This window comes from Pagrus major, chromosome 10, assembly GCF_040436345.1.
Source record: "Pagrus major chromosome 10, Pma_NU_1.0".
Taxonomy (NCBI): domain Eukaryota; kingdom Metazoa; phylum Chordata; class Actinopteri; order Spariformes; family Sparidae; genus Pagrus; species Pagrus major.
In genome coordinates, this window is record NC_133224.1 from 2,298,369 (window position 1) to 2,317,049 (window position 18,681).

Sequence of the window (18,681 nt, forward strand, 5' to 3'; positions counted from 1 at the left end):
CCAGAATGGGATGGACAAATTGAAAACAAAAGGCCTCTGGACACAGCTATTGCCTGTGCAAAGGCATAAAACCTGACCTGAGAAATTAAGACAGAAGAAAATTGTAATCTAGTGTTCTGTCCCATTCAGGCACCACAATATAGCAAATCCAACAACAGCAGATGTAGCAATGGCAACTGCAAGGTCAATTACAGCACCTGGAAGAAGAGAGGAAAGATGTCAACATTAGTTCTTTACTGTGGGCTCCAAGATAACATCCATCCAGCATTTTCTACACCCACTTCTACTGTTAATGGTCATAATAAAGACTTGGAGGGGCAGCCTGTCCCACTAAAACTGTTATCTCTTTCATTACACAAGAGTATTATCATTAAGAATATTGACCTGAAATATCAGAACAATCTGCTGAGAAAAATCTGAAAACAACTTATTGAAATGATCAGATATTCAGACCAGTCATCAGACTAAAGTGTTGGCATTGTACGTTTCTGCAAACTATGGATGCGTTAAATTTGTATTTGCTGCTCGACATGTGTCAGCCAGCCCTTCGGACAACTAGCCTGTCTGCTTTCTTGTCCGGAGACACTCCAGTATTGAAAAGCGGCTCCAGAGGAGCGATATAACCCAAGAAGGGCAGCAGCTGGCTGATCAGAAAGGACTGCACTAGCTGAAGAGGGTGGTGTGTTAACTGGGGAAACTACAGGTCACAATCCCTGATATTTGCACCGCCGCTAAGCACTGAAAGGGAAGACGGAAAATGTGATCCTACCAAGCAGACCAATCACAATTCTTGCTGTCGTTTCTAGGGAGGTGCACTTCAGGCTACGACGTACTGCATGCATCTATGCAGAGGACATACTTAACTCAGCACAGTTAAACTGATTATGGAGCCAAAAGTAGAGTGGAAAAAACCCATTAGCCTACATGTGGAAGCTTTATTGAAATTATGGTTAGTTTTTGATATTTCTGTTAACTGTTTTACAATATTTATAGGGACCCCATGGTATTTCAGGATAGTATATTCAGTACTGGATTCATTTTTTTAGCAGCATGTACAGTAAACACAGGACTTTCTTAACTTACCATCATTCCCTGGTCGTGGTTCTGTGGATAAAAATGAAATAAATATCAAAATATGTGATAAATTCTGACCCAAAGTTGGAGTAGATGTTCAACATATTTACTTACGAGGATTATCATTCTGATTTTCTTTGTTTCCTTTCTCCCCTGGCTTTGCTGAAAAGTTGTGTTAAATTGTAATTGAGTACACTGTTCAAGACCTTATATACTTCTAGCATACGACCAAAACTTTTAAAATTTGAATGTTTTGCTTATCTGTACTCACCTACGATGAGAGTAACGTAGCCTTTCTTGACCTGACTCTTCAGATTGGGAACAAAGCACATGTATTTTCCTGCATCCTGTTCCGTAACAATGGTCAGCGTCAGTGAAATGTTTCCTTTGGTCATCTCATCATGGAAAAGAGAAGTTCTACCTTTGAAGCTCTTGTCCTGAGAAACTGGATCATCCCCTCTACTTCGGAAGACATGAACACGAGTTTGACCACGTCTCCACTCCACCGTTAGGGTCTTCGCATCAAATGGGGGCTCCAGGTGGCACAGCAGGATGGCATCATCACCGATTGTAACACTAACTGGTTCATTTGAGCCAATCACATCAGACTGTCCTGAAGAAACAAAGATAGCATTTAGCGTCATTAAAACATTATGTAACTATTTTGCCTTAAAAATAACAGCTTCTAAATCATGTTGATGGTACAGTGTCTTGTAATCCGGTGAATGGTGTCCCTGTCAGAAACCCTGACAGAGGTGAAGAGACTGAAGAAGACATTGGCGGATGAAAATGATGAATTGGGCTGGGTATTGACAAGGACTTCACGATACCATACGCATCATGATACCTGGGTCACAATCGATTATATCACGATACATTGCGATACGATGCATATTGCGATATTCCACATAGTTCACTGAAAATATAAAAAAAGAGCTGAAATACAAGTTGCTGTGTACGATCTGGATAGTCTTAATACATCACATCACATTATATTAACAAATCCAGTCAAAACTATTTAATTTAAACGGTATTGGCAAGTTTGCACAGTTGCACACTGTACTAGCACTGTACTTGCACTAACCCCAACCCTAACCCTGTTGTTATCGAACACACTGATGTAGCTGCCATAACATCTAAGTGCACTCTTACACTTTAACTGGACACACTGAAACAGTGTCCCTGAACACACCATAAACCATAATGAAAATAAAGTCATATGACTCATAATTTCTTGTGTCACTGTCTGAACAGTGAACTGAAATGTAGACCAATTAAAATGAAGTACTGCTGATTGTCACTAAAGTGTTAACCACATGTCTGAAGCTGGTGTTTTCAACCACACTATAGGGGCGCAAATGATAGCAAATAAAATGCACCACCGACTCAGAAGCGGGTCGTGTTATTTAGCATGGCTATATGCTCCAGAGGGAACGCAACAGACATCTCTCTTTGCAGCGTGATGATTCACTTGTGATTACTCGGTTTGGTTTTGTGGCCCAGTCTATAACACACAGTGGTGATCTGCCTCGCTCCCTGGTTGTAGCATGTTACACCGGTTACTGTCTCTGGTTTAAGTTAGTTTAACTTTGGCGTGCTGTTACTGTAAAGAGTTGTGTGCAATTCCTGTGCAAACTTTGACTGACACATGGCAAAAATCCTCGAGCGTGCACGTTTACTTCAAGACATTGTTATGATGTGCTTTCATTTTGACACTCCTGCTTTAAATAAACAAATAAACACATGTGCCTAAATGTCTAGAACAGACATCTGAACTAGATTAAACAGGAGTTCTTCCTCCACCACTTGTTTATATATACAGATTATAATATGAGTCTTTATGTAGTAAAACCTCTGGTTCAGTATTGTTATAGTCACTGTTGGAAATACCGGTATCAAAGTGATAATCACTTCCTCTAAATCTTTTTATTATCTGACTTGTTTCACCAACACATCAATGGAAAATTCCAGCTGAGCCAGCAAATCATTGAGGAGTTTTATGAGATCATCTAAACAGGAATAACAGGATCCGTGTGCGGCATTTAAAGCCCACTGTCAGCTGTGAACATGACGTGATTTTATTGTTGCAAAAGTAGAGTCAAAGAGAAAATCTGATTTCTGAGGCTAAAACTTACCTGAGACACTCACCACAGAGAGAAAGGACAACCACACGACCAGTGTTGACGCCATCTTGCCTGTGATGAGTATGGGAATGTTAAGACATGGTGGATATGATGATGTCAGTATCCTGCATCAATATTTATATTGTGCCACCATGGCTTAAGATTCACTTTCTCTTTGAAACCACTGGCCTACGTCACGTTGTGTTGAAAGTGGTGTGGACAGAGAAGCATTTTTTAAAGGTATCTTCTCCAATGTGTGCAATTTTAGGCAATGTAATGGTGGGATTGATATAAAATCAGAGTAGATACCCCCCATGTGAAGACCACCAAAAGGTGAATGACAAAGAGTTTAGACAAACTTAAAGGTGCACTATGGAGATTTGAGGAAGAAATTTCAATTAACTGAATGAATGAAAATGAGAACTACAAGGTTGTATTTACTGCACGTTCCACAAAACAAACACTACATGAAGTAAAAATTGCTGAAGAGGTAAAAAGTGATTGTTCACTGTGTGCGCCGCCACACTGCTGTGATGTCACCTGTGTTTATGTCGGCCAACTCGGGCTACACGGACTTGCCCGACTTTCTGACTTGGAAGACCGTTCCAATGCACTTTCCCATATCGGAGATGCAATGAAAACGCGCCATTATTTCAGAAAAACTCTTTACAGTTGTCAGTGAGGAGAAGTTGAATTGTGCCATGAATCACTCGCATGATGTTTGTCAATTCAGAAGATAATTTCGAGTCAAGAAAGCCCCACTTTGTCGGTAAGATAATAAAATCTCATGCAGTTTTGTGTTAAAGCACTCAGTGAACTATATCATCTCACTCAACACAGGTCACCAACACCAACATGGAGCCAACTCGGCTCAGAAAAGGTCGTAAAAAAGATGAAGATCACAATAAATGTGCTCATATTGACAACTGCAGAGAGAGTTCCTTTTAAACTCGTATCAACGTGTTAGAAGAGTCTATTCTGTCGAGGTAGTTGCTGGTCTTACATCACACCAGTAGAGGGGGTCCTAAGGCAAGGTAAGATTTTTATACAGCACATCAGACACAAGGCAATTCAAAGTGGTTTACAGGGGCATAGAAACACATCAAAATGAATAGAGAAAAACTTAAAAATGAAGATTAAAGTTGAAATGGAAAATGTCTTAATGTTATGGATTGATTGAGTGGATCAATAGAATTATTGAGGTTTAACAATATTGAAGATGGATGAAGAATCAGGGAGGCGGACCGATGGTGTGTGGACACCAGACCTTTGTTTCCCAGACAGGGAAATGAAATTAGTAAGAAGAACGATGTGTTTTTTTTTTTTGTTTTGTTTTGTTTTTTTTGTTTTTTGTGGCTGTCACGTCACTGTCTATTAGTGTGTTGTCATGGTGACCTGTGGTCAGGTGTTTTTGGATCTGTTGGCTGCAGGGTTTCATTTCTTTCTACAGCATGGAAACAACATATATAGAATATACATAGATATATGCATGTCCATTTACCACAGAAAACACATTGTGGTTGAGGATGGCGACTGAGATTCTTGGAAGTGTTATCAACGTTTCAGCGTCCCCTGGAAACAGTTGCTGTTGTCCTCTTGTATTTGCTTGTGGTTTCTCAGCTTGTAGCGTTTTTTCTGAATCTTGTGCTTGTTGTGAAATTAGTGCAAATGTTTTATGAAGGTGGTTGTATTGTCTATTTGCATGAGTTTTCTAAGGGGACCGTTCACCCGAAACATTTCATTCATTCAATTATTTGAATGTTGATGGAAAGTCAGGTGAAGTTTCATAACCCACAAAACATTTCTGGAGCTTTACAGCGAAACAGCTTTGCAGCATTCCCCTAAACGACTGAAGTAGCAGGGGACTTGTTTTAAAACGGAAAAAACAACCAAAAATGAAACACTGATTGTAAAAATAGTGGATAGAGCCACAGTGACATCACCCACAGGTTTCTGAAGAGCCAGAAGGAAGCTCAGTGTTGATCGTTCAAGCCATCACCATCTTGGCAGTACCTGACTCCAGCTAACTCTTGGCTAAAGCTGAAGTGAGCCTAATGAGTTGAACAACCCCACCTAGCTGGATGCTACCAAGCTAGGTAAGGCTAATAAGCTCTCTGTTGTTTGCACATAAAGAGTTGCTGACAAAAAAAACATTAAAAGGTTCCATACGAATGATCCCATATTCACTTGAAAAGACGTTTATTACATCCTTGACATGCGGTTGAGCTCATGCACCCACATCAGATGGGGTGCCTGCTAAAACTTCTAGCTTGGCAGCTGCAGTGAAGATTTCTGCATAAAAAAGGATGAAAAATAACGTCTTTTCAACTCAATTTGGGATTCTGGAGACGTGGATACATACAAGCTGCATGTTGTGTAGGAGAATGCTGCAACACTTTTGCTGTGAAGGTCCAGAAATGTTTTGTTGACTACAAAACTTCTCCCAAAACTTCCATTTTTGGGTGAACTATTCCTTTAAGTTGCAGGCCACCGTGTGTATATTCACCTCAGAAACAGATACAGACAGATACTTCAAAACCTGTGTGTTCAAATGCGTCCAGAATGATTTGTTTATCTATGGATCAGCTGTAAACTAAGGATAATTTCCAGTCTGTGTTTGTTTGCGTCTTTAGTCAGTATTTCTTTCGAAAGGGTTCATGCGGTTGTTCCACATCCTGTTTCACTGAAGTCTGACTTAAAGATCGCTCTCTTGTGGTTTAATTCAATGGTTTCCAGTGAAACTGTTGTATAATAAGGTTGAGTTTAAAGTTTTTGAAGCAGGTGATACAGGTGAGGAGAAGGATTGAGATTTTGGATAAATAGTTCAAGATCATCAGCAAACTGTGAAACATCTCCAGTGGAGGCTTTTAGTGGTACATAACTCAGTGAAACTTAATTTTCCAATGTTTTTATAACTGTATCAATGCTGACGTCCCCTTAAAGCCTGGGTCTGTGATGTAAAAAGTATTTTGAAAACTTAGAGCTAAAGCAAGTTCACATCATGAGCTACTTTCATTGCAGAAGAAATACCTGTGATTTCCTGTGTTTGTCAGGATGTGGTTGACATGCTTTGAAACTTAACAAAGAGGAAGACAGATCGACACAAGATGGAGATCGCACTTCTCTGCCTGATGCTCTGTAAGTAATTTGACCTTTTTTAAAACAATTTGCTGACTGCTCTTTCTTCATCTCCGCTCATCTACCAACCAATAAAGCACTTTACTTTCATTGACTTGTCTTGAAACCGTGAGATTAAAAAGTCATTTTTAAGAGATCAAAAAAAGGCAAAATCATCGGAAGGACGTCATGACGTCAATATTTTGTCTCAAAATTTCAGCTTTTTACCTCATAATTCTGACTTTTTGTTTCATTATTTCCACATTTTATTTAATAATTTTGCATTTTTATCTCACGTTTATGACTTTATATCTCATAATTCTCATAATTATGACATATCTCATCATTTAGAGTTTTTAGCCTATAATTATGACTGATCTCATTTTTACAACATTTCATCCCAAAATGTCGACCTTTCATCTCATTATTTTGACTTTTTCTCTCATTATTTTAAAGTTTAATGTCACAATTTTCACATTTTATCATATAACTTTGACTTTCATCTGATAATTATGACTTACCATGTGAATATTTTTATCATCAAGGCTGCGTTTCATGTGATTTTTCTCTTTTACTGGGGCAATCTTGATTAATCAGCTTTAAATTTTACCACCTCAGTATCAACTGACCACAGCAATGCCTAGATTTAACACAAATAATCAGCTGTACTCGTACACTGCATTACATTATTATTATTTCCTGTTTGTCAGGTTTTCCAGTTGAAGCCACACTGAGAGTTACTCCCAACAATGCTCAGTTCTTTCGGTATGACGTCATCAATCTGACATGTACAGACGACTCCAGTAGCTGGAAAGTGAAAAGAAACACCTCGACTACAACGTCTGCCGTGTGTACGTTTGGCTGGGGGATCCCAGGTGAGTCCTCCTGCATCATCCAGAGCGCCTACCCATCAGACACCGGGCTGTACTGGTGTGAGTCTGAGCAGGGGGGTCGCAGCAACGCGGTCAACTTCACAGTGACAGGTAAATCCACGTGTGTCTGATGCTGTGTTTACATCAACAGACTTTGTAAACTAATCGTCAGGTATGGTTCTGTATTTCAGATGATGTTGTGATCCTGGAGAGCCCTTTACATCCTGTGACGGAGGGAGATACAGTGACCCTTAGATGTTTACACAAGGACGAAGATGAAGTTGAGACTACTTCAGATTTCAGCGCCGCATTCTACAAAGACGATGTTTACATCGGCACTGAGTCTGCAGGAAAGATGATCCTCCTGGAAGTGTCTAAGTCTCACGAAGGCTTCTACAAGTGTGAACACCCAGGAAACGGATCATCACCGCAGAGTTTGCTGACAGTCAAAGGTGACATTGGTTTTGTTCCAGGACCTTAAATCCAACTGACCAGTCTTTTTTTTGTGACGTCATAGTCGGGACCCGAGAAAAAGGCTGGAGACGTTAGCCTCTCTAACACGTGGTTACTGTTGTGAAATATTAGCCTAGTCTGATCTTTTCCTAAAGTAGTAGTAGTTTTGATTCCTAAAACATAACCAAGTAGTTGGTGCTTTGGAGCACTGGGATAAAGAGGTATTCAGACCTGGGGCTAGCCGGTTAGCATGCTAACATCAGGGGATATCTCTGCAACACATAGATGTCTTTCAAGTAACATCAAAACTGTTATTCCTTCACATTCTGTTGATAATTTTACTTCATATTTGAACGTTTTAAAGTCTTACATATTGTACCTTTACAGTCGTGTTAGCTTCAGGCACAAAAACAACTTGGTTTTGGCTTAAAATACACAACTTTTATGTCACAAACATGGCTGGAATTGAAGTTTTTAAAGGCTTCATTATGTCCTCTTGTAAATTTGAATGAAAGCAGACCTTGATGACAAACGCCTGAAGCTCTTATTTTCTTCCTCACAGTCCGACCTCAGCCTCTGAACATCCCGACTTCGACTCCTCCTCTCATTTCTCTGGCCAGGCTGCTGTCCACCATCCTGCTCTTCATCCTCTACACTGCCATCCTCATCCTCGCTATATACACCTACAGAAAGTGGGCTAAAGGTAAGAACAGCTGTAACAGAGTGCAGTCATCCCTCTACTGACCTTTACAGATGAAGGAAGTGCTCACAGTTTTGTCTTTTCACTTCCTGTCTGCACTCAGCTCAGCTGTTTGCCTATATGACTGGTAAGAACGTGTTGTTTATGGGTTTATAACGATATCATATTATAGCAGAAGTTGTCTGATTGTAGTCTAGTTTTCCATAACATGGCCGTATTACAGTAACAAGCTAATAAACAAGAAGTTAAAATGAATCTGAAGTAGTGAAGAAGTCATGTAATGTTGATGTTATCATCAAACTGAACTTTGCTCTGAAGGAAGTCTTTGGTTTTTGTAATCTGATATCTGGGGTGGATGTGCTGTTGTCATGGTGAAGCGATGATGTATGTTTGTCAGTTAGCATCACTCTGGTTTCCTCTGTGAGATTTTTGATTGTATTTTGGATTATATCAGAAAATAATCTGTGTCAAACACAAGTTTCTGATCCTTCCAGGTTCTGTTCATCAAGATAATCTCCACAGATGAACACGACTTTGTGATGTTTGAAGCGTAAATTAAATGTGTAGCAGTAAAAAGCTAATGCTAGGCTACAAACAGACGACATCATGGTCACATGACTTAAACGTCTCCACCACTGAGCGTCTTAATGCACAATTACTATCCAGGTTTTCTATAAACTGATGAATGTACGAGTTGTAAAGTCAGAGTGAGAACAGTGTGTAACTAAAGTGGCCTGTAAAGACGGACTAGTGAGCAGATGAGTCTCCGTGTTCGCTGTGAGGACGTTTAATGTCCCCGACAACCTCTGTAGTCTCATTTAGACGCTTGTTAGCAACCGCTAACTGTTTTTAACACATGAAGAGTTTTATAATTAAACTGTGGATATTTAATGATGAGTTTATGTCGTAGAACAAAAAGTGTGACTATGTTCAGCCTGTGGGAACCACACACCTTATTTCACACATTTAACTGAGACGAGGGACCCAGACGTGCTAACATGCTAACTCATTTCCAGGTTTTGGGACAACAGATTACACCACTCTATGTGGACACGTGTTCCCAGCTTTGAGAAATGTACAGCAGGCTGTCTGAACAGATTAACAGCATGACTTTTTAATTGGGGGGTCATCCCCAGAAAATCTACTAAACACGAGGCTAAGAGGCGTCAGTGTGAAACGGGGCTAAATTAGGCCAGGGTCAACTGTTAGCCTCGAGCTAAGGATAGCCCTGTTTAAAGCCCATGTGGCTGTCTGAACACTAGCCCTGAAGCTAAGCTACCAGTTCACCTACACTGTAAAATCACATCATCAGCTTTTTTTTAAATCAGCTTTTCAGCGAATGCCCTCAAAAATGTTCGGAGGGGATTTTTAGGATTAGAAACCGTGTCACGACCTGGTTGTGGGCAACAGGTTGAGGCCAAAGACGGTTGTCACGGCAACAACTACCCTGGCAGGAATCGGGAAGTGAAAAAATAGCAAGAGGGCATCTTGTCGAGGCGACTGACAGGAAGGCCAACGACGACTAAAAACTTTGTCTGCTCTGGTTTCTCCTGCAGTTCGAGCTGAGGCAAAGAGGGGAGGCGTCTGATCGTCTGGTGCCGGGATGAAGGACGACTGACATTACCTTTGACACTTCTGGAGCTTCACAGCATAAGACGAGCTGTGTGGAGCCATTTTATATGTTTTGGTTCTTTGTGGGACACAAAACGTCACCTGACTTTCCATCAGTGTGAGGGTGAGGATGTGATGACTGGATGTTCATTTTTGGGTGAACCTTTCCCTTTAAACAACCTTTTTATACATTTTATACATGATAATATATTCTTTTTACTATTTATCCTTTTTTATAAATCTATTTTAATCATCTTGTATATGTGATGCTGACATGAAAGTGATGTTTAAATGACAAAAACTGATAATAAAAAATATAAATTTGACCTTCTGGATGTTATTTTTTAATAAAAAGTGTCTGTTTTAAGGAGCTGATCTCCACCAGAGTGCCTGTTTTTACAGACAGAAAGGTTGTGTTTCAGAGAAAAAGGGTCAGTTTGGCTGCAATGCTGAATATCTGGACCAAATGTGCCACAAATTATTACGTCATTCGTCCTGAATCCACAAACGTTACGTGTTTTGTGCCGTAGATTCTTATAAACTCCTTTAAACTGCATCAAAACCTTTAAATTAAGAAAATATATCAGGTGACATCTGCGAGTTCATCTGTATTTTGATGGTTTCTTTGTTTCAATATAAAAAACATGATTAATTAATGGCTAAATAAACTTTAGTTAATAGTTATTGTAATCTTTTACAAAGTGTTATCAACATCTGTTGCAACTTTACAATAGATGGGTTAATAAGTGGTTTGTCATGTTTGTCATTGTTTGTTAACAGTGAAATTAATATTAATAGAAGTTTCATTAATTATACATTTACAGTGTATTAATGATGGTTATGTTGTTGGGTGTGTTTTATTCTTGCCATATAAATGCAATACTGAAGTTTTACCAGTAGATGTCACTCTTAGTACAGTTTCAACGACCCTGAATCAGTGAACAAAGAACTAATGGTCATCGTCGGACACAAAATCATTATAAAAAACAAAACAACAACACAGATTCAGCTGAGCAGAGTGGACAGATCAACAGTCTGGAAGTCACGGAGGGAGGAGACAAGGCAAGGCGATTTTATTTCATACATCAAGGTCATTCAATCTGCTGTATCGCAAAAATGTCCCAACGTCTCCTCAAAAATGTCCTCAAAAGTCCGAATCTGTTGCCACAAATACAACAAAAAAAGTTGCACATTCTCCTCAGAAACATTTGGTTTTGTCGACACAAACACAGTAAGAATGTACTGACGTCTCCAGCACATATATGACTAAAAAATGTCCCAGTGTCTCTCCAAAATACTTAGTTTTGTTGCCTCGTTAAAAAAAACACGGCTAAAAACTATCCTGACTTTGAGTCCCAAATGTTCAGGAACAACCCTGGATACTGCTGAGGGGGAATACATCTGTATTATTTACTGTTGTATCCTCTGGTGGTTAATTTGCTGAAACTTGCTCAAGGAAATTATGAGCCTCTTTCACCAGGATGATGTCATGGTTGAATAAACCAAGTTTTTCAGATGCCAATGTGGCTGAAACTGAGTTTAAATGCCTATTTGATGACTGAGCTCAGGTTATTACAGGAGTGTGACTGTTTGGTTTAGGTGTGTTGACTTTGTTAAGATAAGACTAGAGAGGTAGGAGGGAGTTCCCTGTGGCTGACTTCCAACAAGGAATCAAGAAATACCTGTTTATTAATAGGACACATTACGCAGACAAATACTTTCCGATATGGAGCTGATGGTAATCAATACTACGTCATGAGATACTTCAAAGTGACTCAGCAGAGCTCAACTCTGAGATTAAAGCTGCACCCTCAATTGTTTTTAAATGGATCAAGGTGCAACATCCACAAAGGAATAATACCACGCTGTCATCCGACCAAACAGCAGACAGACTCAGTTAAAGTCCAGCTGGTGAACATTATGAGCGTTAAGCAGCTACGTTTCCCCTCAGGAGGTGGTGGAGACCAAAAACAGAGCAAAAAGAGAGCGAATACTGGACACAAAACGACTCCAGTGGGACGATCATGGTGCTCTGCGTCCGCTAGGTATTAAAATTCGGCTGATTTAATCATGTCATAATATCCACATGGTGCGTTTTCAGAATGATTTAACAAGAACTTGTTTAACGGAGACTTGAGGCTGCTGCGTCAGTACTGAACCTAAATATTCAAAGTATTGCTTCGAGTACCAAAAACTTCTCAGTCTTGTTGACTCTGTCTTTGATCAAATACTTCCTGATTTAAATCATAATTGTATTCATTTTGCAGAGTTGCGTTTGTACGCTGATGACATGCAGTTTAATAATGAAGCATCTGAGATAAATGGCTGATTGTTTCTAAACGAGTACTTCTGATATCAGTACAGAAACTGGAACAGTGTCGGCCCGGTTGTGAAACCGCTCAGCACAGTGCAGACAGGTGGGAGGTTCCTGTGTCTGGTTTCATGGGACATCTTCACCTTGATACAGACCAAGAATGAACTCGATGTTGCTGTTGCATATTTTTAGTTTATGTACAAACACAGATCTGTCGACAGAGAGGATCTTCATACAGATTAACTAATCATGTCACCCAACAGGAGGGCATCAGACACACTCTCATCAATGTCGTCTCTTAGCTCGTCATTATTTTGTAACATTGAGCAAGATCCCAATCAAATCGAGCATCTGTGGGACATGCAGTAAGAAGTTTGATCCAGTCTTCAGTCGTGACGTGAGGTGACTAAAACCCAACGTCTGCTACCATCCCATAATATCACCATCCACATCTTTAGACACTGATATCTGACAGGACTAACAGTGTACTGACGGCAGCTGATGAAGATATTTGGTTGGTTTGAAGCTGTGATGTTACGCAACCAAAATTCTTCAAGAAGTCTTGAGCCGACGTCTTTTTGATGTAGAAAACCAACACAGAAACCCGGCGGCTGCTTCACCTCATAATGTGTGTCAAGTGACCAAAATTCAACATCTCTCCAGCGTTTGATGTTGATGGCACAAGACACTGGGTTTTGATGTCAGCTCAATTTTACTTTCAAACTAAAATCTAACGTCCGTCCAACATCTTTCTGTGGTTCAGCCAGCTGGGTGAGTCAGTGGAGGGACTCTGCTGAGACTTTTGTTCAACAGTTAATACTCAGCTGAGCTGCCAGGGAAAATACAGTCCAGTCTTTTCTGTTTCCTTCGGAAGGACATGGCACATTTCTGCTGTTTTCTGTCAGGTGGAGTCCAGCCTGAGCGTCGAGTAGAAGGTTGACGCAGCCTCCAAATCTGTGGAGGAAGGAAACGTGCAAACATTAGCATTCATTACTTCCAGAGAAGGTTTCTACAGGGGAATTCATACTGACAGAAAACAAAGCCTCTCTCCACTTTCACCCCACTAGACTGGGTTTATCACTCCGCCCTCAGATTCATTACTGGTGACTGTTATTCCTTCTATGCACCTTCTGTTTTACTTGTGGGTTAGGGTTAGGGTAGGGTTTGGTCATATTCGTTTGCTGCAGTTTATCATTTTCAAGAACTGTATTCTGTTTTATTTGTATTCTGTCATATTGCTTCTTATCTGTTATAATTTTTATGTACCCATTCTGTTCATACGCTCTGTGAATATGTTTGTTGTTTCACCTGTTCTGTTTTTTATTTGTGCTCTCAACATGATTTTTCGAGATGTAGATAAAGGTTGAAGAAAATAAGAGATCTGTGGGTTTCTCCTTTAGTTGCAGATTTTATAGTGTAGCTGTAGTCTGCTGTTGGTTTGTTTTATAGTCATAATATTTAGACTTATTCTGCTCTGTATCTATGTGGCTTTATCTCCTTCGTGTCCATAAATCATTGAAGGTAAAAACAGAAATTCAGTCTCACAGTTGTAAACGACGTCTGTAATGACTTTCTGTGGCAGTGGAGGCTGAAGTCCATCGGTTGGCGCTATGGCCTCCCGCCAACTGTTTTGTTTACAGGTAACCTTGGTGATGGACCAATAGGAACTGGGTAAGAGGGCGGGACTTCCCTCTCCAGGCAGACAATAACAAACACACATGGCTCTGAGTTACACAACAGACTACGTAGTGGAACGAATGACAGAGGCACAGAGGAGAGTTTCAACTGAGGCGTACTGTATCAACACAGGATATTTAAAGCTGTGTTTGTGGTGACATATTTGTGATATATTTGATGAGGTGTCAGGAAACTTCTAGCCGTTTTTGTTGTGACAAAACCAGGTGTTTTAAAACCAGACATCAGGAGTTTTCCAGATGTATTTGTGGCAACAAATTTGAGATATATTTGATGAAAGGTTTGGACATATTTCCAGCCGTGTTCGTAGCGACCAAGGTATTTTAATCCAAACATGATCTTTTCCTAAACCTAACTAAGTCGTTTTTTGTGCCTAAATCTAACACTATCGCGATGTAAAATTGAAAATCAATGAAAAACGATGGAGGAAATGTAAAGTTTCAACATGCAGAACATTTATTCTGGTGATTGGGTTGAAAAATCTATTTGAGGGAGCTTCTGTTTACCTCCGAACCTCCGTGGCTGCACTTCCTGTGTGACGATGACATCAGTGTACGACACATCCGGGTCAACTTTACCTGCAACACAATGTTCCTCAATGTTACACAGCTGCATTTCAACATGTAAATCCAGATGTTTTATGTGAGTTCCAACCAACTGTGCAATGAAGTTAAAGTCCAATCATTAGCTCGTGAGGAAAAACAAAACCTATGAGAACCTTTTTTGTTTGTTTGTTTTGTTTTTACATTCAGCAAAGTCCTGCAACCTGTTATATAATGTGTTACACACTCCACTGCAAAACTCTCCTGGACTCAGGGCAAAATGTGTTTATCTTCTTTGCATCTTTACCAAAAAAAGGTTCATGTTTTAGTCTTCGGACTCCTTCAGTCTTGTGACGAACATCACTACACCCACTTACATCACTACCTCCCAGTACGTTTTAGCTTTAAATTCAGACATAGTTACACAGGTGGAGACTGTCCTCACTGTCTGGATCAGCCTGTTGATAATGAGCTTAAAATCATACATTCGCTGTCCTCCTCTACAGCCTCTGACTGCTTCTCTTGGCCTTCGTCAGCAGAGTAAATCTGGTCGGTTGTCACAGAGACAGCCCAGTCGAGTGAGTTAAAATCAATTTTGAACTTTCACACTGTCACTGCACGACTTTCACGGAAGTAACGCTGAAACAGCAGGTTGCAAAATGTCACTAAACTGACATGAAAACAGGCTGACCTTTGTGGCTTCTCCAGAGGCAGAGCAGCATCACGGAGACCAGCAAGAGGCACACGACCACCACAGGAAGCAGAATGTATGCGAGGGCAGAGTCAGGCCGATCAGGACGCTCTGCTTCAAGACAGAAATACCACAGGTTGGCCTGAATACACAAAACAACAAGCTTCTACTTTCAGGGAGGTTTTGACAGCCAGGCCTCCCACATAGTGATTGATGTCAACATCTCTATTCAGTCAACCTTCAGCACCGTCGCTCAAGATGTTCAAAGGTTCCTTTAAAGTAGAGCATGCTCTGGTTTTCATACCTGTTGAAAGAAACTCAGTGGTCATACCGTCTTAATCTGCCCTCGATCTTTCTCTTTTTTTTAACTTTAGGACATTAACAATAGCAACATTTTGATGCACTTCAGTTTATTGCAGTCGCCACAGTAAATACATTTGATCACAGGGTTGACTTTATCAAATCTTTCTAAAAAAATTTTTAAAAACTTTGAGGGAACACGTGCCAGATGGTGGGTACACCAGAACCATCCGGCAAGGAGGAAAAGTCACCAAATGTAGCTAGAATGCTAAAATTAACTAACTAGCAAAACATTGCTGAGGTTGATAGGAATGTCTTGAAAGTATGTTTAACCCACGTATGAGATTGTTGCTACACAGAACTATCTGGCAAAGCTTCGGCAGAAACTGTTTGGAAAAAGGGCAGGTTCCAAAAAATACTTGGCAGGTGATTGGACGAACCATCTGTCTCTTACAACGTTTCTACCAATCAGATCAACAGCAGGAGAGCACAACCACCAGCGGAGCCAATCCACCTCAGTGCCGTTCAAAGAAAAAAAAACGCTCCAGTTCTGATCGAACTGATGCGATAGCTGCTACGCTAACCCCTTTAGGGGTCGCCATTGTTGTTTTTAAGCGAATGGTCGCTTCTCTTGCTGGTCGTGACATCTAAACCACGGCTGTAGCTGCCAGTAGTTCACACCAGCGCTCAGCTAAGCCTTACGAGATGGATTTGCTAGCTCACACGATTAAGGACTCTAGCAAATCCAGCTGCCGCACAGGATAAGTGTTTGTGTTGAACCGTCTAGTTTTATATACGTTTTGTCTGCGAAATAACCAAAACTGTTTTATCTTTGACAGAAAAGTTTATCTTCTTGTCGTTTATCGTAAGGTGTTTTTTTAAAAAGTGACAACGCGGGATTTAAACATTAGCAAGCTAGTAACGTTAGCAAGTTTAAGTAGCGTAGTTAGAAAACTACTGATGCAGAAAGAAAATAGTTCTGCTCAGAACAAGATCTGTTGATTATCTTGAGTTCGATTATATCATATGTCACCTCTGACAGTCAGCCGGCTGTCTGTTGATGCTCCTGCTCCGGAGATGTTACACCTGTAGAGTCCTTCATCAGATCTGGAGACGCTGTGGATGGTCATGTGTCCTGTCGAGCTGCTCCTGATCAGAAGACCATCTTTAGAGAAATCAGCAGTGTGATTAGAGGAAACAGTCGTCTTGGATCTGCAGCTCAGAGTGACATCATCTCCCTCCGTCACAGGAAGAACAGGACTCTCCAGGATCACGTCACCACCTGAGGGAAAGATCATCATTACATTATGTAATGCAACAGCTATGGTGAGTAAAGACTCTTGTGTGCAGCACTTTGTCTTGTTCAAACCCACTAGTCACAGCGATGGTAACTGTGTTGCTGCACTCTCCTGCTGCAGACTCACACCAGTACACTCCAGTGTCTGATGGGTAGGGGTCATCAATGTAGCAGTAGGATTTATTTATACTATGCAAGGACGGGGGACACTCCTCATTAATATTTCTTGTTGTGTTCCTCTTAATTGTCCACTCAGATGAATTTCCCGGCGGCTCACAGATCAGAGAGACGGACTCATACTGGAAGAACTGGGATCTGTTGGGAACGACTCTGAGGACGGCTGCAAGACACAAACAGATGGAGGCAGAGTGACATGTTCATTATAAATCCACCTCACTCAGCAACACCTAAAAAAACATCTGACCTTTCACGCTTGTCACCTTCAGTTTTTTTATGTTGCGTTCTTGTTTCACTCCGGATGTTATTTTCAACAATAAGAAAACACAACAGCATTACACCGCAGAATAAACCCACATTCAGTGCCGTAGGCGGTGTGAAGCTGTGAGGTTATTGTGTTGAGTTTATTTTAAATAAATCAAGACAAGAAATGAGTCCTCTCTGAACCAAAGTTGATACATGTGCAGCTGCAGGGTGCAACAGTACATAAAGAAGCTGCTGTCAAAGACCAAACTTATAAAAAAAAAAGCAGCAGCTGCTGTCGGTGTGAAGCCACAATGAGACACACCAACATGTGTGGAGATAAAGCTGCATCTCACAGATTCAGTCTGCAAACACTAAGACAGATGAATATCTGTGACAGGAAAGAGATGGTCTTTTTGGTGAGGTTTTGTTGCAGCTTGTTTTCTAATACATTTGTCACCTAACAGTAAAATTAATTTATGTGTCAGCTTTGAGGTAATTATTCAGACAAAATTGCTCTCAGTGGTTGTTGGATGAAGTAAAGTAGCATTAGAAGATCATTTCTGGTGATTTTGGGCTCCAGACACATCGAAAATCTGTTATATTGTCACATAAACCCCAAAATCATCAGAAAGTTTGAGGATTGAGAGAGTAAATGAAGGTGTCAGAGGTCAAAGAGGGGATTTCTCAGCATCCAATCATAACGAGACCAAAGGTTTCTGAGGGGGCAGCGCGTGGATATCTACAACTCTTTACACAAACTGGACCAGTTGTGTCCAAAGTACGATCAGGCAGAGCCGAAGTGACCATCAGAAGATCATTACATCGAGCTCCAGTCAGCGGCCGTCCCGTCAACGTAACGCTGTGTTGTAGTGTCTCTGAATTCTCAGGAGGGAGACGAGGACAAACACTCGAGGCGCGCGAAGAAAAAACTGAGTTTCACCGTCGATGAGTGGAATTCTGACTTTAATCTCAGAACTCAGAAAGTAAAAACCATCAGAACATTTGGGCCCCGCTGTTCTTTCTCTCTCTGCACTACTTCTTCTGTTTACAACACACAAAACGGTTGTACTGTTACACAGATGTGTGGTTTATTTCTCAGCGTTGTGTTGTGTTGTAGTGAGTACAGTCCTGAATGTTCACTGTTCACAAAACTTTACCATATTTGTTTCCTTGCAGCTGTGTATCTATTTCAGTGTGAGAACTGGAGTCAAACTACTTCTGATGATTCTGATATTATTTATCTCTGAGAAAGAACGAGCAGAATAAGAATAAGGTGCACAAATTGTCACATTTTAAGTGAATGCAAGTTCACTTTTCGACAGATTTTCACTGTGTGCAGCTTCTGTTTCAGTCTTTAAATGAACAACGGAGATAACAGTTGATGCTGTGAAGTTTTCTCACCTCTTAAAGGAAAATTCCCCTAAACAGCTGAACTGAGAACCTTCCTACTCTGTTTGAAAGTATGTTAA

General features: G+C 40.5%; 1 protein-coding gene across 1 annotated transcript; it reads left to right on the forward strand.

The window, feature by feature from the left end:
* Positions 1 to 6,294: 6,294 nt before the first annotated feature.
* On the forward strand, positions 6,295 to 10,272 carry LOC141003618 (Fc receptor-like protein 5). Its single transcript, XM_073475011.1, has 5 exons — positions 6,295 to 6,335; positions 7,025 to 7,297; positions 7,378 to 7,638; positions 8,202 to 8,342; positions 9,896 to 10,272. The coding sequence occupies exons 1-5, from the start codon at positions 6,305 to 6,307 to the stop codon at positions 9,925 to 9,927; spliced, it is 738 nt and encodes a 245-aa protein (XP_073331112.1). The 5' UTR covers positions 6,295 to 6,304; the 3' UTR covers positions 9,928 to 10,272.
* Positions 10,273 to 18,681: the final 8,409 nt, after the last annotated feature.

Excerpts from the sequence above, each read along its gene's own strand:
- LOC141003618 (XM_073475011.1), top strand. The coding sequence starts at position 6,305 with ATGGAGATCGCACTTCTCTGCCTGATGCTCT. Across the intron at positions 7,298-7,377 it reads GGTCAACTTCACAGTGACAG|ATGATGTTGTGATCCTGGAG; the intron begins GTAAATCCACGT and ends TCTGTATTTCAG. Across the intron at positions 8,343-9,895 it reads CTACAGAAAGTGGGCTAAAG|TTCGAGCTGAGGCAAAGAGG; the intron begins GTAAGAACAGCT and ends TTTCTCCTGCAG.